Here is a 20,900-nt window from a genome sequence, read left to right on the forward strand (position 1 = left end):
CCCTGTGCTCTGCCGCCTCGGTCTCCTCCCTCTCCCTGTGCTGTGGGGGAGTCCGTCCGCGCCGCGCCGTCCACCCGCGCCGCTCGGAGCAAGGACGTGCGCTGGACGAGCGCATTCAAGACCTGGAGGAGCCCCAGCGCCGCGCATCATCCACCGCACTGCTTCCTCCCGTCCAGCTCACCGGCTGACCCTATCTTTTCCCCCGTCTCCTCTGTTTCCAGTCAAGGCGGGTACCTCGCCGTCGGGCCCCGCCACGGCGGTCTCACCTCTCCTCGCTCGCCAACGCCGCACCGACGAGCCGTCCCCATCCACAGCCGAGCTCCAGCGCGTGCACGCGGAGCACGCCGCCATCTCGCGTCCTGCTCACCGTCCTCGCGGCACTACTCACGACCGTCCACGTCTCTCACCCTGCTCCCTCTCTCTCCGTCGATGGACATACCACAGCATAGACGGCAGTAGCATCTCTCTCTCTCTCTCTCTCTCTCTCTCTCTCTCTCTCTCTCTCTTGTGTCTGTCTCTCTCTCTGTGTGTGTGTTCTGTCCTTCCCACGAAGCAAACTAGAGCGCTAGCTCTTCTCTCCCTCCTCTGATTTTCTTATCCACCGCAAGCACCAGGAGCTCTCTCTCCACTCGATCTCCCTCCTTTGATTTGTCTATCACAAGTACCAGCGCACTCCTCTCTTTCGCACGCAGAGCCACCGCCCCACGACTCCCCTTTTGCGTTGCCTGCACCTCACCCCTGCTCTCCCTGTGCTGAGCGCCGGCATGCCTGCCCTGCATGCTCCCGCTGCCCCCTGTGCCGGACAACGCCGATATGGACAAGATGGAGCGTCGGATGGGCAAGTTCATGCGCAAGTTCGTGCTGCAGGACAGCAGCTCCGACCGCCGCATGCCTCCTGTTGCCTGTCTCGCGCAGCGCCGCCATGCTCGGGAACTAGCTAGCGCCGCCGCCCAGGAACAGAAGCCGCCGTCGACCTTTGCCCCTCCGATTCGTCGCGTTCGACGCCCGCCGGTCCAATCGGAGGTCGCCACGAGCTTCCCCACGGCAAGCTGCACCTGCTCCACCTCTCTTCGACGTCGTCCAGCCGCCGGACCATCGCCGCCCTCGGACTGTAGCTCCGGCCATCCTCCGCCCGCTTTGGCCGCCCTGCAAGCTTCCCCACGACACGGTGAGCCTCCCCGGCACCTCCTTCTGGTTTGGGCGAGGCCGAATCGGCCCGGCCGCGTTGCCCCGCCCCAAGCCGCCGCTCTGCTCGCCGCCGGCGAAGCTCCGGTGACCCTCGGGTCCCGAGCCACGGCTCAGCTTGCAGCGCGCGCTAGCGCCCACGTACGCGCAGCTAGCTAGGCGCGAGCACGCCTCCAGTGCGCGGATCGACCGGCGCGCGCGGCGGCTCTGTTTGATTTGGGTATGGTGACGTCTTGATGACGTCGTGATGACATCAGCATCGCCTTTCCCTTAGAAAAACAAATCCAGGAATACGTGTTTTATACATAGAATATACCCTACCTTGTGGACCTCACTTGTCAATGAAACAGACACTTTTCCAAATGATTTTCCAGTAAGAAAATAAATGGAGAAAATAGGAGAAATCTAGGGTTCATCAGAATAGTAACTTTTCATCTTTTAATCCTAAATTTAATCTTCAAACATGTATATCCTCTTCATTTTAACTCCAAATAAAGTGATTCTTTTTCCTAAAATTTTCTAAAATCATGCTCTATCATTTGGTGGCTTTGTTTTGGTTCTTACTCGTGGTTCTTGCTGGGTTTCGTGCATGTGCCTTTCGTCGTTCGTTTCGCGTAGACGACGCGACGTTCGTAACTGCGCCAGACGTTGAGCGAGATGCTGAGCTAATACTTGAGAGTATGAACGATCAGCAGCAAGGCAAGCACCCTTGATCATTTTTGCTCCTATATGAATTCCTAAGCCTACAAATATATGCATGCGATGATGATTTTTATGAGTCCAAATGTTATTTTATGTCGGGTAGACACGTCCTACTTCAATGCATTTATCTTCCTTGTTATTTTGTACCCCTTTTATACCTTGTTACCCTAAGGTTATGGCTTATTCGCGTAGTTCAGAGTCACATGCATAGTTGGCTTAGTTTTTGCGCAATAGTCAAGTAGTATCACATGGGTTGGTTTCTTTTAAAGAAAATATACATTTATATGGCTGTTTTTTTAAAAGAATAAAAACTCTATGGTAGACGCTGGTGAATATATGGTCTAGTGGATATGATGGTATGAGGATGAAGGAAAAGAATATGGGTGGCAAAATGGATGGAAAAAAATGGATGATGGATATGGCTTGGTTCTGGATGCGTTTCCGGCGCATTTTAGGGATTTATCAGCCGTGTCAAATTAAGGACCGGTAATTGGCACTATTCTAGCCAAGTATTACAGTGCAACCATACGGCTAAATGGGCACAGGCCTTAGCTTATTAAGTCGGTTGGCCCCGAGAGGATGCTACCGCCCGAGTGCTTGAGGAGTTCGTCGATGTCGGGGTAGCTAACCCGGGCAGATGTACGGAGCCAAGAAACTCCTACAGTCTGTCGAGTAGTATATCTTGGGTCCAGTTGATGTAATGGCTTTGTCATGTTAGCTTGCCGACACATCTAAGGAATTGTGTAAATGCGCATTGGCTCCGCGCTGGCATCAAAGCGAAACATGTCGTATGGGTAAAGTGTACAACCTCTGCAGAGTGTAAAACTATTCGAATAGTCGTGCTCACGGTTATGAGCGCTTGAGCTAGTCGCCGATTTTAGAGCTTTTGGTTTGAAAATTTGGAATGGGAACTGTTTGGAAACACTTGCACCAGTTCAAAGGTGGTGGACCGATATAGACGGTCAAAGGACCGCGAAATGGGAAATAGGGAGTCATGATTGGTGATGTCGGTCTATTTTGTATAAAACAAAATATTTTCAAAATTATGCATATGAAGATACACTCAAATAAAATGCAGCCTAGTGCTAGTGAACCAGTCAGCCTTCCTTGATTAACCATGCATGTATTATAGGATTTTTTATATACACCTGAAGTCTTGCGAGTACAAAATTGTACTCCCCCTTGTTGCTAAAATTTTAAAATCCAGAGTTCGAAGAAGAGCCACCCCAGTTCAGTTCTTTGCCGAGGGATGCGGGTTTTCGACGTTGGTTCTTTCTAGGACTAACTCCCAGTCAGTTGCCTGTGGGAATGGTGAGGCACACTACTGTAGGATGGAAGTCCTATATTTCTGTTTGCTTCTGCTGCAAAATATATATATTAGCTCTGATTAAATACTAATGTTACTAACAAGTTTTGTGTGCAGTTGTGATACCAGTGCTGTTGTGCGTACTTGCGGACTGATCATGGGACAAGTACAGTAAAGCACAACGGGAGCCTGGGTATTTGTACGCCCAGGGGCCCATACCCAGATCTTTCTAGGGGCCTGCACGCAAGAACTCAGGGACCCAGTTGTAAACTAAAACTTTGTTTCTCAAACTCAAATCAGTGAACTTGCAAAAATCATATAAAATCACAGAAAAACCACAAAAATGCGAAATCAAATGTTTTGGAACCCTTGGAACAAAGCCTACAACTTTCTTACATGCACTTATTCCACTTCAATTTTTCTCTAGGTTAAAGATTAGTAAAAAAGTATTTAATTGTATCTCGTGTTCTAGAGCAGTTCAGTAGGTGATTTTTTGGAACTTAAACTTGACTATGAATGTTGAACTCTATGTAAAAATTGCAGGGTCAGATCACACCCCTAGCTATAGTTGCTAAATCTTGTTCTAGGCTTATTTCAATGTATGTTTCAATCTCTAATGTATACAATAAAATAGCTCACAAGGATCAACTATGCACTAGATCACTATGATTTATGTGTCAAATGATGAATTAAATACTTTACAGACAGCTAAATAGATAACCCTTTGTTTAAATTGTCACAGCTGTCTGTACTGTTGTACTTGCCCTTAGGCGTTGTCCAATGGTTAGAGTAAACAACTGGGTCATAAACAATAAAAAAATAGCATAAGAGACAACTTCTTTAATGATCTAAGTCTTAGCACATAACTCAAAATATAGGCAAACTCATATACCAGCCCTGTTTGGTTTTCTGGAATTCTAGGAACTGTGGGTCTTCAAGGATCCGCATGAAGGACTAAATGAAGTCTATTTGCTAAACCTCTTCAGGGGTGGATGTAATTTTTTGCGACGAATCTAATGACGATAATTAATTCATGATTAGCTACAGTAACCATTCTCTAATCATGCGGTCTAAGGGCTCATTAAATTCGTCGGGGTTCCTAGCACAGGATTCTGAAATTGGTTTTTTAAACTGTCTTTATTTAATATAGTAAATAGCGATCAAAGTGTTACTATTCTTGAAATTCAAGAAAACCAAACAAGACCAATCTTGAAATACGTGTACGAAACTATCTCGTGATCAAAAAATTATTATTTTTTCCTTCATAGATAAAATATTATATTTTAATCCTATAAGCTAGCTGACATAACGGAGGAGACTTTTGAGTATTCATGGGGTATATAACCTGACTACGAGTATTTGTCAATCAAAATTAATAAAATATGACTTTATAAATTGTAATATATAAATTATTGTAGCATGTAGGTCAATAAACCATAAAATCGTGAGGCCTTTCCATAGAAAATACTAGTCATATTTTCTCTGAACCCAAGCATTCTGATCATTTATTTATTCTAGACGCGTATCAACTTATCACACCTCATCTGAAATTGCTACACGTACGCACGCCACCCTCCACCGACTTCATCGTCTCAGCGACCTCCCCCACCGGAAACTCGGGGTTCCCCTCACCCGGCCGCCGCCGCTTTCGTCACGGCCACGCCGGCGATGGACTCGCCGCCGTCCCTGCCTCCGCTGAACTCTCTGCCCCCGGTGAACTGGGATGCGCTGGATGCCCTCGTCCTCGACTTCGTCAGATCCGACCGCCTCGTCGTCCCTCCTCACGCTGACGCCGACGACGCCACCTGCCCCTCGCCGCCGTCTTCCCCTTCCTCCTGCACCACCACCGCCACCTCCTCTGTCCCCTCCTCTTCTTCCTCGTCGTCCTCGTCCTACCGCTCGCGCCTCCTCATCCTCCGCGCCCGCCGCGCACTCGAGGCGGGCGATGTGGACGCAGCCCTCGCGCTTCTCCGCGCCCATGCGCCCACCGCGCTCGCCGACCATCGCCTCCTATTCCACCTCCACAAGCAAGTACGTGCCCTTGCCTCCTTGGTCTCCATCTACCTCTGCGCGCTTGTGCTTGAGCCTTCAGATATGATTGAGTTTGTGTGGCGATGCAGAGGTTCGTAGAGCTGGGGAGGAGGGGCACGGAGGCGGACAGGAAGGCCGCGCTCGACTGCCTACGCACGGCACTCGCGCCCTGTGCGCTCGATGCCTACCCGGTGAGTGCTGCTGCTGCTGCTACGACTCCCCTTCTCTCACCTGAGCTTGGTGTTTGGGCGTCAAATCGATATACTTGATGCGAATTTAGTGTTGGGACTATGTACTGAACCTTAGCGAGTGACTCATGGCATGTTGAGAATGTGTTGAATTTGGTAAAAAGTTCTGCATGTATATGCTATTGAATCATGACTCACGAGTAGTGTTGAAATTTTGTGGGAATTGCCAGGCTTGCTGTTGTTTGACCTGATGTTTTTGAACCTGCAGTTGTGGGTCTTTATATAGGGAGAATTGATTGTTTGACCATTGTTTCAATTGGCAAACGGATTTGGTTGTCTGATTCGACAAAAAAAAGGACATGAGAAATACTGCTGGTAGTCAGAATCTGACGAAGATTTACCTGTATCTGACTTGGATTTGGGCTATCCACTTATTTATGTTAGCATCTTCTATTTAGAACATGCGTGGTAGAGTAGCACCGGTAACATGGTTAATTTTTTGCGGAAATCCATTTTTGAAGAGGGAGCTCATGGCCCTACTGCAATTGATCATTGGCCCTACAGTTAATCCATTACTAAACAAGATTTTTTACAAAAAATGATCGACTATTCATGGAAATCTGGGAGATAATTCATTGACACTGTTTTCAAATAGTTCTATTCTATTACTGCCTTGGATGCTTTTTGAAACATGTCATGGCTAAGTCATAATTCATCAGATAATTAGTTTGTAACTGGCAATTCTAAGGCAGGTATGCTTATGTTTTTGTTTTGTCATCAAGATAACTACATCATGAAAGGTTAATTTTTAAAAATTTTATGGGTTATAGCCATGGAATCCCACGTTCCAAATACTTGCTCTTTCTTTAGTCTTAAGGATTTAAATCCACACAATTGCCTTTTTTTTTGCTTTTTCATTAGGTTTATTTGGTACAAGGGTTTACTATTGAAAGTTAACATGCCTTTTTAAGAATACAATTAGACTGGTAAAATATTAGGTATTCAGATTGCTAGTGGATCTTCATCAAACTGACACTGCATCTTAAGGACAATTGAGATATATCTATCTGCTACTGGACCCTCTTCCATGCAAGATAACTATGTCACTCCAGGTTGCCCTCATTATCGAGAACCATTGTTCTTTTATGGTAAATTAGTAACTGAGATACTGGAACAATTAGTGGGGAAGAGCTCCTATTGTTCCTTCAGTTTAATTCCCAATAAATGGATATACTGCTAGGGAATTCCCTGCTACTTCGGTTATTTCCTTTTCAAACCTGGGTAAAGCAAATTCCAAATGTATTGGACAACCATAAATCAAGCATAAGTACCAAAGAAGCTTCATGCAGCACCTAGAATAGATTTAACAGCTAAATCGGACTGTTTCAGTTCCTATGCATTCAGATGAAAACTTAGGATGGCTTAATAAGCACATTTATTCTAGCATTTTCCTTGAAGTTTCTTTGTGCTGGTTTGATCTTGCATACTGAATGTTGATATGTTACTGAATATTGATATGTTGATATCCTCTGAAGGAAGCTTATGAGGAGTTCAAGCATATAATGCTTGTTTTGATATATGACAAAGATGATCAATTCTCCCCAGTTGTCAATGAGGTATGCAGGGCCTTTTATGTCCATATTATGCTGGTGTTATAGCTGAAAAATAATAGCATGGATATACCTTTTATATTTAATAGAATTACTTTAGAAGGTGCGTATCAAGTTACACTAATTACTAGAGTCAAGCTGAAAGCTTGTAATTTTTCTTGATTAGTAAGGAATTTTAACTACATGACTTCCTTAAGAATTTAAGTTTCTTTGATTGTCATTCTGTTAATTGATAGTATGCTTCTTGGCACTTGGAAATGAATTCCTTACCAATGAAATACTACGGTTTTTGCTTCTTTGAACATCTATGTTAGGAAATATGCGTTTTGCTTCTTGGAACATCTGTTTCTCAACTTTCGAGAGTTTGGCAGTTCTTGTCGCGCTGTAGGCAAGTTCTTTCAGTTTCTCATATGAATCATTTCTTCCTTCTGAAATCTTTTGCTCTACAGTGGTCTATAAAGAGGAGGTTTGAACTTGCTGGTTTGCTATCATCCATACTAAGAGCCCATTTACAAGCTTATGATCCTATATTGTCAATGACCTTAAGATACTTAATAAGGTACCTTGTACAGTACATTCTCCTGTCTTTTTAAACATAGTTGGTTAGCCTACCTTCCTATGCCACTCTAACAATCTTACAACACATGAATAGCATTCACAAGGTATATTGCATGCGCCAAGGAATTTCATCACCTATATCTGATCTTACTGAGCGACTGCTCTTTGAGGATCGTGATCCACCTGTGGTTCCTCAGGAATGCTCACTAGAAGCACCGCCATTTGATGAGGCAAGCACTTCTCATTAATTATTAAGTACACTGTGCTCTTTGCACAAGTTTTTGATATTTGGATATTAGGTTGATGTTCAAGCCCTAGCGCATGCTGTGGAGTTGACAAGACAAGGTGCTGTTGATAGCTTGAAGTTTGCAAAAGGAGATTTATATCAAGCATTTCAGGTTGTATTACTATTTCAAAATTTAAATATGAAATTATTCATATGAATATGGAAGTTTTGTTGCCATTTGTCTTAATTTCTATTGAACTTACAACATGTAGTTTTCATGTAACTTAAGCAACAGAGTTGATCTTCTTAATGGGTTGTTAGTTTTTAAGCTTTGCTATAAACATTAGGAGATACATATTTATTTAGTCTGTTTTCAAAATTTTGGAAAAAGAAGTTCATATGCTACAAATCCATATTTTCCGTTCAAAAACTTAATTCCTATGCCATGAACCCTGTGACAGTATGGACTCTTTTGCTCTACAGTGGTCTGTAAGAGGAGGTTTGTCTACTTTTCTGAGAATCATACTGCACCTTTCTGGTGTTCTGGGGATCATACATACCTTTCTGAGATTTGTCATTTTATTCTCTTTATGAGTTCTACTTCTTGTTGGCCTCAAGTTTCTTCTTTCTCTTACACACTTGCCTTTGTAATTATAACACACTGCACTTCCTGCCCTTTACAACCACTGTGTAGTACACCTGTATGTATGCATGCCTGTTAGATTGGTGTAAGATTGTCGTCATGAATGGAGAGGGCCAAGAGGCTGATTTAACAGCATTACAGGAGAGTGGATAGGTTGGAGTCCGTTCTTGTGTTTGAAGTTGTCTATCAATTTTAAAGTTCTCGAAAGTATAAAGAGAAATTTACATGTAAAGGTTATGTATCTCCCAACCCTATGTTTGAGGGGCTAAACCGCTAAAGTATTGACATGCTTCCTCTGCATTTCATTGAGTAAGGGTACATCATGTATCCTGCAGTTAATTTGATGGAAAACTTGTAGTTTGCACCTTGACCATTGAGTAAACAATTGTATGATTATCATTTGTTGGCTTATTACTTGATACAGTATGAACTTTCTGTTTGCTTAAATTTTATGTTTCAGTAGTATTTCTTTGTTGCCTCCTTGGCTTAATTCCCATTAATTTAAGCTTATCTCTGTAAACATGGCAGAATGAATTGTGCCGAATGAAGTTGGACCTGACACTTCTGGATAAACTTGTACACGAGTATTGTATATACAGGGGCATAGTTGAAGGTGGTTCCCGTATTCTTCCTGGTAAATGGCTGGGCATAATACTATAGCCTGCATGCAAATTTGATTGCTACAGATAAGCAATTTTCTGTTAGAAAAAGATTTCTGGTGTAGCACTGATGAATTGTTTTTTCCTTATATTTGTAGGAACTTCTGAATTGAAATGTAGTCAAAACAATAATTCCAATAACGAAACAGTGTCTGAATGTGAAATGGCTAATAATCAGAATGGAGATTGTAGCACCAGTGATATATCCCGGGATGATTCTTGGTCCAGAAGGTTACGTAGGGTTAGAAGTAGTACATCTGGGCAGCGAAGACGAAAGAGATGGAGAGGACGGGTAGATGATCTAGATTATGCTTGTGAAGCCTTGTTGGATGCAAATAAGCATGATAGCTCGTCTCCTGCCCTTGACATGGATGAAGATAATGTGGTTGACCAACAGGTGAACTTTATAATTCATTTTTCCCTGCCTGGAAACTAGATTGTTGATAGAAAGTTATTGATGATTATACACCCTTCTATAGGACTTGGTGGCAAATTCTAATAGGCCTGATACTAGAAACATGGATGACCAGAAATACGAAGTTGTCCTGGAGATGCAGGATCTCACACGAAAAGGGATGGCTTCCAATGTTGTTGAGGAAATAAGCACTATAGATCCCGAGTTCTTTCCACAAAACCCTATTCTTCTGTTTCAGTTGAAACAAGTGAGGCCCTATATGAGAACAAGCACTTGTCTGTGGCTCTGATAGGAACTGTTATGTACTTAATTTTTTTGTCCATTTCAGGTTGAATTTCTTAAGCTAGTGGCTTCTGGTGATCATGTTGCTGCTCTCAAGGTAGCATCCACTCATCTAGGACCTCTTGCTGCGAATAACCAAGCTTTGCTGAAGCCCTTGAAGGAGACTCTGGTAACATTGATTAAACCCAACGAAGATGTACTAAATGCAGTATCTTTGCCGGTTCTTGCAAGTTCTCTCCAGGTTTGTCTGTGTTTTTGTATTGTGACTTGTGAATCAATATTGCTTCTGTGGTAGACTAGAATTAACATTAATAGGAATATTTACTTGGCTAGAGTTTTTTGTTTCTTCCATCGAAGTTAGAGTAAATGAGGCTTGAGTATGTTTGTCTAGAGTAAAGTTGGACGGTATCAGAACATGCTTTCTTTTATAGGTTGCAATGGGCAAGAGGCTTGGTATTAAAGAACCTCAGCTAATGAAGATAGTCAGAGCAGCAATCCATACACACACTGAATGGTTTAAGCTTCAGATGTGCAAGGACCAATTTGAGCACTTTTTGAAGATTGATTCTCTGAAAGAGGTTGATCCACCAGTGAAGAGTTCCAGTATGTCCAAGGGCCATACAGATGAATGTGGCAATGGATCATCTCAAATCACAACATGTTCAAGTGGCAAGGTGCCAGATGAAGGTAGCAGCCCTCAGGTCTCATCAGAGCCTGCTTGCGATGAAAATGCTATACTGAAGGTTATGGTAAGTAGTACTCCCTCTGTCCTAAAATATAACTATATTTAGCATTTTTCAAATAGATTAATGAGACGGATGGAAAGACTAAACTGTACTTGGTTAACTTCCATGTCTATCTTATCACTAATGACACGTGTGGCAGAACCGCCTAAATTAAACCGGCATAAGTGCATTGACCATCATCTTTAAAACTAATCCGGTTCATATGTACTTAAAACGGTATAATCTTGACATTTTGTTGGGTAAATCCCAATTCAACCACTCTAATCATGGATCGAAACATACACCGGAAGTATCACATGAAGACAAGCATAAATGATACAAGCATACAAAGATTCTCAAATTAAATTACAACACAGAGTCTTACAATTAAGTTTCAAACACAATTTAGCAGAGTTCAACATGCAACAGAAATTTAACAGGAGTTCAATTTAAAAACAACGATAACTAATCGAATCGATGATACAAGGTGAGCTTCACATCTTATCCAACGATGTGTTGCCAACCTGCTCGAACTTCAAGGAGAAGATGGGACCACTCGACAGTCCAACCAGGAGGAAGAGGATGACCAGTCCAAGACGCATAGATCTCCTCAAAGTCAGCAGGAACACAACCTACTTAGCCGACTTTTAATCATGCTAGGCTTTCGGCTGTTGGGTTTGTTTTGCCAAAAGGCGACTATTAATAGATCCTTACTTCCAATATTTTAGCCATGATTAGAGTTGCAACAATTATTCTCTGGGTTTGCAACTTATTTTTTTTGATAAGGGAAATTTTATTAATTTCAAGTAATGTTACACCAAGAGGATACAACAATACTTGAAAAATTTTCGGCCTCTTTCTAGCGGCACACAGCCTAACAAAAGAGGAAAACAAACTGACACTCTAATGGCTATCAATTTGTAGACTAAATGCCACCCATGTGCCCAGGTAAAAAACACCATGGCCATTTGTGCTAACTGAATGAGAGAATAATTGTGTCTATTCCTCCAAACCCTAGAAGGGTGGGATATATAGTTCCTATACATGAGCCTCTGGATGGGTTTCTATATATGGGCTCAATATACACCAACACCCCCCCGCAGTCTGAACTACCGGCGCAGCGGTGTTCAAGACTGGACAACAAGAAAGCCAACACCCCCTGCAGTCCGAACTACCGTCGCAGCGGTGTTGAAGACTAGACAAGAAAGTACAAAGGGCAAATACCCCCCGCAGCCACAACTAGCCACCTGCTACGTTGAGGCTGGAGCGAAACTCCGAGAAGGTCGAGGAGGGTAGTCCCTTGGTGAAGATGTCGGAAAACTGGGAGGTGGTTGGGACATGGAGTACCCGAACATCGCCGACGGCGACCCTGTCGCGCACGAAGTGTAGGTCAATCTCCACGTGCTTCGTCCGCTAATGCTGAACGGGGTTGGTGGAGAGATACACGGCGCTGACGTTGTCGCAGTAGACGAGCGTGCTCTTGGCGAACGGGCTGTGGAGCTCCGACAAGAGCTGTCGGAGCCAGGACGCCTCCGCCACACCGTTAGCGACAGCCCGGTACTCCGCCTCGGCACTGGAGCGGGAGACAACCGGCTGCCGCTTGGACGACCAGGAGACAAGGTTGCCGCCTAGGAAGACGGCGTAGCCGGAAGTGGAGCGGCGAGTGTCCGGACAGCCAGCCCAGTCAGCATCGGTGTAGACCACCAGCTTAGAGGTGGGAGAGCGGTGAAGAACCAAGCCGAAGCCAACAGTGCCACGGACGTAGCGGAGGAGACGCTTCAGTGCAGCAAGGTGAGACTCCCGGGGATCATGCATGTGAAGACAGACCTGCTGAACGGCATAGGTGAGATCCGGCCGGGTGAAGGTCAGGTACTGCAAGGCACCGGCGAGGCTCCGGTAGGCAGTAGGATCAGCCACGAGATCACCTATATCAGCAGATAGCTTCGCCTGAGTATCGACAGGAGTGGAGCATGGCTTGCAATCAGTCATCCCAGCCCGCTCCAGAATGTCGAGTGCATACTGCCGCTGGTGAAGGAACAGGCCAGACGGGCGAGTCTCAACAGTAACGCCTAAGAAGTGGTGGAGCTGACCAATATCCTTCATAGCAAACTCCCGCTGCAGAGAGGAGATGACGTGCTCAAGCAACTGCTGACTGGAGGCGGTGAGCACAATATCATCAACATAGAGCAGCAGGTAGGCAGTCTCATTCCCACGGCGGTAGATGAACAGAGAAGTGTTAGCCTTGGCCTCGGTGAACCCCAAAGTGAGCAAGAATGTGGCGAACTGAGAGTACCAGGCTCAAGGAGCCTGCTTCAGACCATAGAGGGACTTGTTGAGCCGGCATACCATATCCGGACGACTCGAGTCCACAAATCCCGCTGGCTGAGAGCAGTAGATAGTCTCTGACAGAGTGCCGTGAAGAAACGCATACTTCACATCCAGCTGGTGCACAGGCTTGGAGCGAGAGAGTGCAAGCGAGAGGACCGTGTGCACCGTAGCGGGCTTCGCCAATGGACTGAAGGTCTCATCATATTCCACACCAGGCCGCTGGGTGAAACCCCGGAAAACCCAGCGAGCCTTGTAGCGCTCCAGTGTGCCGTCAGCCCGACGCTTATGCGTCCAGATCCACTTGCCTGTGACCACATTGCCACCAGACGGACGCGGCACGAGGTCCCATGTCTGGTTGGCGAGAAGAGCCGCGTACTCCTCTTCCATCGCGCGACGCCAGTGAAGGTCCGCCAGGGCGTCGCGGACAGAGGGTACTGGAGAGACCCGCGGCTCCCCCTCGGTGGCGGAAAGAGTTGCGGCCTGAGACGCCATCCGCCGAGTCATCATGGGATGGATGTGCCGAGGATCCCGATGGATAACTAGCGGGTGGTACACCTCCGGCTCGACTCGAGAGCGAGTCGGCGGAGGCGGCGGCGGCGACGGCTCCGGTGTAGGCGTCGCAGGAGCCTCCGGAGCCGGAGGCGGCGCCAGTGTCGGCGTCGAACGACGCCGGTACACCTGCACCGGCTGAGCGTACCGCGTAGATGCAGGAGGAGGCACCGGGGCCGCGCGTGGCAAGCAGGAGACACCGGGGCCGCGCACGGCACGACAGGAGGTCCTGGGGCCGCGCGTGGCGCGACGGCGGGCACCGGGGCCGCGCTGGGCGCAGCAAGGGTCACCGGAAGCGGTGCCGGTGCACCGGGAAAACCTGCAGGGAAAGGACGGACAGTTAAAGGTGGCTGAACCACCGGGTCAGTCGGAAACAGCGACTCCAACTCAGGGTTAGGAGAAGGTGTGGAGAAGGTGGAGAAGGGAAGTCCGACTCGTCAAACACGACGTGTCAGGAGATCAGGACGCGGCGAGAGGTGAGGTCAAAGCATCGGTACCCCTTGTGGTCAGGGGAGTACCCAAGAAACAAACAACGAGTCGAGCGGGGCGCCAGCTTGTGAGGAGCAGTGGTGGAGGTGTTAGGGTAACACGCACACCCGAAGACCCGAAGATGGTCGTAGCGAGGAGGGGTACCGAAGAGAGCGTGGTGTGGAGTGGGAGCAGGGGAAGTAGTGGATGGAAGTCGGTTAATCAAGTATGTGACGGTGTGGAGGCCCTCGGCCCAGAAGCGCGGGGGCAGAGAGGCCTGGATCAGAAGGGCGCGCACGACGTCGTTCGTCGTGCGAATCATCCGCTCAGCCTTGCCGTTCTGGGAGAGGTATACAGACAAGATATACGCAGCTGAACACCCCGAGAGAGGAAGAAAGAACGGGAGGTGGAGTTGTCGAACTCACGCCCGTTGTCACACTGGACGGCCTTAATGGTGAGGCCGAACTGAGTGGACACCCAGGCAAAGAAGTGGAGGGTGGGGAAGGTCTCAAACTTGGCGCGCAAAGGGAAAGTCCAAGAGTAGTGTGAGAAATCATCGACCACCACCAGATAGTATTTGTAGCCAGAGTGGCTGAGAACAGGAGAGGTCCACAGGTCACAGTGAACAAGATCGAAGGCATGCGTCGCATGCGAAGAAGAATAGGAAAAAAGAAGCTGAACATGACGACCAAGCTGACACGTATGGCAGAGGTGCTCAGCAGGAGCTCTAGTACCAGGAACGTCGGTACTACGACTAAGCTGAGCTAGAACGTCGCGGCTAGGGTGACCAAGACAGCGGTGCCAGGTGGTGGAAGACGGCGTCGCGGCAAAAGCGGCAAACGAAGAAGGCGAGAGTGGTGCAGCGGAAGACGGAAGGCGAAGGGTGTAAAGAGGCCCCGTGCTGTCACACCGGAGGAGCGGACGCCGGGAGGCCGAATCCTTTACAGTGAGGCCAGAAGAGTCAAACTCGATGGAACAAGAGTTGTCAGCTGTAAACTGACGAATGGAAAGAAGGTTATGAACCATCCGAGGAGAAACAAGGACATTGGGAAGACAAAAAGAACCACGAGCAGAACCGACGGCGGTGACAGGAAGGCAAGACCCATCGCCAACCATGATGGAAGAAGGACAAGAGGGGTGTGGGGATCGGACAGAAGAGAGGATACCGGCAGCAGGGGTGGTGTGGAAAGAGGCACCCGAGTCGGCGATCCACTCGGTGCTGACTGGCGGCGCCCGCCCCATGGCGCTGAAGGACTGCGCCAGTGCGACCTGGTCCCACCCCCAGGCTAGGTCGGCTGCTGGCCCGGGCGGGGTCCAGAACGGCGCGACCGCGGGCGGCATACCGAACGCAGGACACGCGGGCACGGGCGCCGTGGCCAGCTCGGCCGTCGCGAGCGCGGGCGCGTGCACGGGAAGTCTGGCAGCAGGGGCGGCGCTAGGGGCCCCGGGGAAGGTGGATCCAGCGGCCGGGGCGGCAGCGGCGCCCTGGGCAGCCACGCGCCTGGGGCGGCAGCTTGCGAGGCGCGCGCGGCGGCGAGGGAGGCAGCGGCCTGCGCGGGGTCCTTGGGCGCGACGACTTGTGCGGCGTGCGCGGCGGCGAGGGAGGCGGCGGCCCCGCACGTCCCGCGCGGCGTGCGCGGCGGGCGCGACGGCGGCCTGCGCGGCTGGCGCGACGGCCTGCGCGGCGTACGCAGTGGCGAGGGAGGCGGCGGCCCGCGCGACGTGCGCGGCGGGCGCGACGACGGCCTGCGCGGCATGCGCAACGGCCTGGACGAGCTTGGCCGCGACGAGTTTGGCCTTGAGATCCCGCAGCACCTCCTGCGCGCGCTCATGCGCGGTAGCAGGGGCGGCGCTGGGGGCCGCGAGAGGTGCCAGGGCGGCGGCGAGGGCGTCGTTGGCCGTAGGAGCTCCGGCGGCGAGGGGCCGCGAGCCCGCGGTGAGGGCCGCGGCGGTGCCCACGGTAGGGAGGAGGAGGAGGAGGAGCGCCTGCGCTAGGGGCCCACGCGCCCACGGGAAGGGCCCTGGCGCCGACGGCAGCAGGGGCTGCAGCGGCAGCAGCAGGGGCGGCGCCCGCAGGGGGGATCCCTGCAGCAGCAACGGCTGCAGCGGCCGCCCTGTGGCCGGGGTCGGCGCGTCCCCTGCTCCTGTCGCGCCAAGGGTCGGCACAAGGGGAGGCAGGGCTGGCAGCGGGCCGGGGAGGGGCGGATCGGGGCCCCCCGCGCCCTCCGCGCCCCTGCGCCCGCGGGGCAAGGGCGGCGGCGGCCGGGAGTCCGGGACGGCAGCGCCCCCTGCGGCGCTCCCCGCGCCTGCCGCGCTCGCGCGGGCGGCGGCTGCGGCCCCAGGCGGCGGCGGCTGCAGGGGCAGTGGACGGGGCGGAGGCCCAGGCGGCGCTCGGAGCGGCGGCCCACGCGGCACGCGGAGCAGTGGAAGGGAGGGGAGGGAAGGAGGAGAGGGGGAGGGGGGAGGAGGAGGCCGGCCGGCCATGAGCCGGCGGCGGCGGCTGCTGCGGGCGGCTGGGAAGAGAGGGAGAGAGGAGAGAAAACCCTAGGCTAATGATACCATGAAGGAGAGAATAATTGTGTCTATTCCTTCAAACCCTAGAAGGGTGGGATATATAGTCAACGGCGGAACCAGGGGGGGCGAGCAGGGGCCACGGCCCCCCCTAAAATCAGTGAAAATTTTTAACCCCCACCTATATTCTAAAGCCCAACACAAAGGTCAATCAATGCAACGATGCTTTGTACTTAAGTTTTTCGGCCATCGTCCTTAACAAACCCAACAACACATATTGAACAGTGCACGTATACACATCTACCTAGGCAGCTAGCTAAATACTAGTCAAATCCAACCCGAAGACTCCAATATTACTCCCTCCGTCACCAAATATAAGGCATTCTGGAGTTTTTAGAATAAATTATGGCTATATAAAAGACTCTCCTACCCCTAATTACCCTAATTATTAAGTATTGGGACTCTATTTGGTTAACTAAATATGTGCTAATAATTAAAGTAGCATGACATTTCTGTTCGCCGATGGCAAAGCGCCGACGGCAGCTACAGGGACGGCGAAGCCCTTGTTTGCCGTGTGTCAAAAGTCGCGCACACGGCGAACCTTTTCGCCGTGTGTATATATAGGCGCACGGCGAAAAAAAGCGAGAAGGCGCCGTCCGGGCTAGCTGACGGCGTCGGCGTCTGTTCGCCGTGTGTCTGCACCGTGGACACACGGTGAACTTTCAGACTTCGCCGTGTGTCCTTGGTTCTGGCACACGGCGAAGAGCAAGGTTTGCCGTGTGCTGGCCCTTGGCACACGGCGAAGAGTAAGGTTTCCTGTGTGTTTTTGCTTTGCCGTGTGTTCTTCTGGCGACACACGGTAAAAGAGGTCTTTGTCGTGTGCCCGAAATAATGCACACGGCGAAGATTCTAGCACACGGCAAAATACCGTTTTCCGGTAGTGAATACCCTACATTTCTAGAAAACCAAATAAATAATGCGGTTTTCAATCATAATTGGTAGAAATAATTAGGGGTAACAAAGTCATTTGTTTAGATAAGTAATGTGTCTGAAATTTCCTAAAACTACACTCTTTGTGGGACGGAGGGAGTATGTTATAATTTTTTTCAGAAAACATGGTCAAACTAAAAAAACGAAGACATTTGATATTATTTTATGAAAGAAAGAGAATACAAATTCGCAATACGTCTGCGAAGTTGTAAAGTGCAAACAGAACATATGTAAAGCATTTTTTCTATCTAAAATATTAGGAACACGTATATATATCTTGATATGTTTCTCACGTATAGTATAAAGTATCTGCTCGGCCCCCCTTATTCAAAATTTCTGGTTCCGCCGCTGTATATAGTTTCTATATATGGCCTCTGGATGGGCCTCTATACATGGGCTCAATATACACCAACACCAACTGCTGCGATGGCTCCACAGCTAAGTCCTGTATGATAGGCCGTGGGAGGATAGCCTATGTACATAGCCAGTGCAAAATTGTGAAGATAACCTAAAAAAAGAAGATTGTTTGTTTTCAAATATCAATGCATTTCGAAACAACCACAAAGACTAACATGTAGCCATTGCTCCAAGTAGTGCTAGTGATTTAAATTCATTACAAACCCCATTAGCTATTGCCCAAACATATCCGTCACACTGCGAGGCTGTGGAAGACCACAAGGCGCATGAGTGATTGTCCAAACCATACGCTGGTGGTAGCAGTCGAAGAACAGATGTTTGATTGTCTCATCTTTGTGACAATAGCAACACTTTTTACTACCCTGCCAGCTTCTCTTAGCTAAGTTGTCTTGTTAGTACCACTACTCTTCTCGAGACACCATAGGAATATTTTAACTTTCATTGGAGCTTTGAGTTTCCAAAGTCATTTGTTAATGTTTGGAATCTCATTATGGATTAGAGCTAAATAGTGAGATTTTACTGAGAACATACCATTCTGATGTAGGTTCCAACGGAACTTTTTCTCGAACGCACATGAGAATTGCGCATCATTATACTAAGAAGAAGAAAAGGGGTGGGGGTTTTATCCCCCTGGTGTTACAGATACAAAGGGGCTGTAACCCCCCTAGGTACAAACATGCCGACTCTCTATTAAACAAGAAATAGGGAAGACCAGACCAGGGCCAACAACTAAACGTCACTAGGCACCAGGGCGAGGAGGTAGGAAACTCCTCTAGCCCCTGCCATAGACCACAAATGCAGATCTTCAAGGGTGGTCGCAATGACCTACGATACTGATCTCATAGTGTTCTATTTCCTAGCCACCTGTTCTCCCATAATCTTATTTGTGATCCATTCTTAACGATGAATGTCCCATATTGTAAAAACTAAAAAGTCCCGCTTGACCTTTAATAGGTTGGCCTAGAAGTGGGAATCACCATTTTTCCATGTTGCTTGTGCTAATGGTTTTGTTCCTAGATACTTGATCCGCAGAATCTGTTGCCATATTCCATCTGTTGTGAGTAAACGGAATAACTATTTACTACGTAAGGCAGTATTTTTTATATCTAGGTTATGAAATCCTAGTCCCCCTTGTTCTACAGGTTGACACAAAATATCCCAGTTAGCCAAATGATAGTTTTTCTTGTGGTCATCACATTGCCAAAAGAACGAAGATCCGAAGTAATCTAGCTTTTTGAGAACTTCCTTTGGTATTGCAAAGAAGGGCATGTTTGTTTGAGCTTCTTGGCAGCTTTTCAGCATGAAAAGCTTTTCAGCATGAAAAGCCAAAAGCTCAAACAAACAGCGAACTTCTCGCGTAGCTTCCGGAAAGCCAAAAGCTTAGAGAAGCTGAGTTTATATGTAAAGCTGAAAAGCTCAGTTTTCTAAACTTTTTGTAGCTTTAGAGTCTAGAAAGTTAAAAGCATCATGTAAAAGCGATTATTAGTTTTTCAGAAGCAAAAAGGCAGCAACAGCTTTTCAGAAAAGCTCCAAAAGCTGCAGACATGGCCAAAGTCAGTCTTACACTTGTTGACATATTTTTGCCCTTCCAGCTATCGAGTCTCTTCTCAAAGCGCTTCTCAACCTTTAATCAATCAGCATTTGATAATTTCCGAAAGTGTATCGGGATACCCAAATACTATTGGAGAAATTCGTGGATTATAGTGACATAAATCTCTATAATGGTTCTCCAAAACAGAAGATTGCACTAAGTTTATTTTGAGTCCAGATAGTTGCTCGAAGGTACAAAGTAATAACTTCATGTTATGAGCTCTCTCAAGGCCATGTTCCATAAAGAGCACAATATCATCCACATATTGTAGAATGGATAGGCCATCATCAACTAGATGAGGTACTACTCCTATCTAACCCTCTGCCTTGGATCTATTAATCAATATAGTCAACATGTCAGCAACAATGCTAAAGAGAATCGGTGACAAGGGATCCCCTTGTCGAAGCCCTTTCCTTGTCTGAAAGTAAGGGCCGACCTCTCCATTTGCACCATTTGCTGCTTCTCTAACTCATGGGGTTTGCAGTGTAGTCTGGCAAACTGTTTTGTATGTACAAAGAAATTTTGTTTTTGTGGCCAGTTAGCCATTGCTCAGGTTTTATCTTAAGGTCAGACTTCAAAAAATGTTTCAGCTTCTATCTCAGTATTTCATATCTGCCGTGGTGTCCTTAAAAGTTTCTTAAGAGGGAAACAGGGAATTTTCATCTCAATTCCTTTAAAACTGAGTGGAAAGTTGTTGCCTTGTTGGACTAGCTAATTTCTTCCTTTTGATGTCAGATGAGCATGATTAGGTATCAACACCTAAGTTTCATTTATGACTTTGACCACAATTTATTTAGTTATGAATTTGTCATCTCCATATTTGTTTATGATAATTCATTAATGATTATATCCTTTTTTGTTTAGGAATTTCTTGCCTTGCCGAGGGCTGACGCCATCCAACTCCTTATGCAGTACAATGGAAATGCAGAGACAGTCATCCAACAGATCTTTCAATAGCGCTTACTGTGAAAAATGCCACATACCGACATACGTGTTGCTTGTTTCAAAACAACATTCTTTGTGAATACTTATCTTATCTTGTACAGGAGGTTCTTATAGAACTAGGCTACGTTCCCTTTTCCTGTATATTTGCTCATCACTTTATCCGTGTAACACCAAAGAATAACACAAAGGAACTCAAATAACAGTTTTCAAGAAAATCACCAAGGAATAATGGGAATGTTTATGAATTTTTTGAATTCGTGGTGTCACCGTGGAATAACATAATTATAATACTTAAGATCTTTTAGCTAAGGTGAAAGATTCCCTTTTATGCAGCAGGTAGGTGAAAGGCTTTCTCGTTGGTTTATATGTTGGGCAGGCCTTCTCCAGTGGCCGATTCTTCCTCCGATGTAAATCGATGCATGGGGAGAGAGAAGAAGAATTGATGCCTCTTTTGGGTTCAACTCCTAGCCGGTCTTGTTGAATAAAAAAACTGCATAAAGTCTCTGTGCTCTCTTGGTAAAGATTGCATTTATTCAATCAATGGAGAGAACAAATGCTTACATGGTCCGTG

The 20,900-nt window shown here is 47.5% G+C and overlaps 1 protein-coding gene across 3 annotated transcripts; it reads left to right on the forward strand.

Moving 5' to 3' along the window:
- The first annotated feature begins 522 nt into the window (after positions 1-522).
- LOC120689729 lies at positions 523-20,583 on the forward strand. 3 transcript variants are annotated; one of them, XM_039972120.1, is made up of 14 exons: positions 523-1,168; positions 1,804-3,198; positions 3,311-5,224; positions 5,314-5,415; positions 6,948-7,028; positions 7,472-7,581; positions 7,675-7,810; positions 7,880-7,978; positions 8,978-9,083; positions 9,207-9,505; positions 9,588-9,770; positions 9,852-10,046; positions 10,237-10,554; positions 20,249-20,583. In XM_039972120.1, the coding sequence occupies exons 3-14, from the start codon at positions 4,862-4,864 to the stop codon at positions 20,339-20,341; spliced, it is 2,085 nt and encodes a 694-aa protein (XP_039828054.1). In that variant the 5' UTR covers positions 523-1,168; positions 1,804-3,198; positions 3,311-4,861; the 3' UTR covers positions 20,342-20,583. The 3 variants fall into 3 exon arrangements, with proteins under 3 accessions (XP_039828054.1, XP_039828052.1, XP_039828053.1); XM_039972118.1 differs by having other exon boundaries at positions 1,804-5,224; XM_039972119.1 differs by having other exon boundaries at positions 687-5,224.
- The last annotated feature ends 317 nt before the right edge of the window (positions 20,584-20,900 follow it).

The sequence above is a fragment of the Panicum virgatum genome, chromosome 9N (assembly GCF_016808335.1).
Source record: "Panicum virgatum strain AP13 chromosome 9N, P.virgatum_v5, whole genome shotgun sequence".
Lineage (NCBI taxonomy): Eukaryota > Viridiplantae > Streptophyta > Magnoliopsida > Poales > Poaceae > Panicum > Panicum virgatum.

Excerpts from the sequence above, each read along its gene's own strand:
- LOC120689729 (XM_039972118.1), top strand. The coding sequence starts at position 4,862 with ATGGACTCGCCGCCGTCCCTGCCTCCGCTGAACTCTCTGCCCCCGGTG. Across the intron at positions 5,225-5,313 it reads TATTCCACCTCCACAAGCAA|AGGTTCGTAGAGCTGGGGAG; the intron begins GTACGTGCCCTT and ends GTGGCGATGCAG. Across the intron at positions 10,047-10,236 it reads TTCTTGCAAGTTCTCTCCAG|GTTGCAATGGGCAAGAGGCT; the intron begins GTTTGTCTGTGT and ends TTTCTTTTATAG.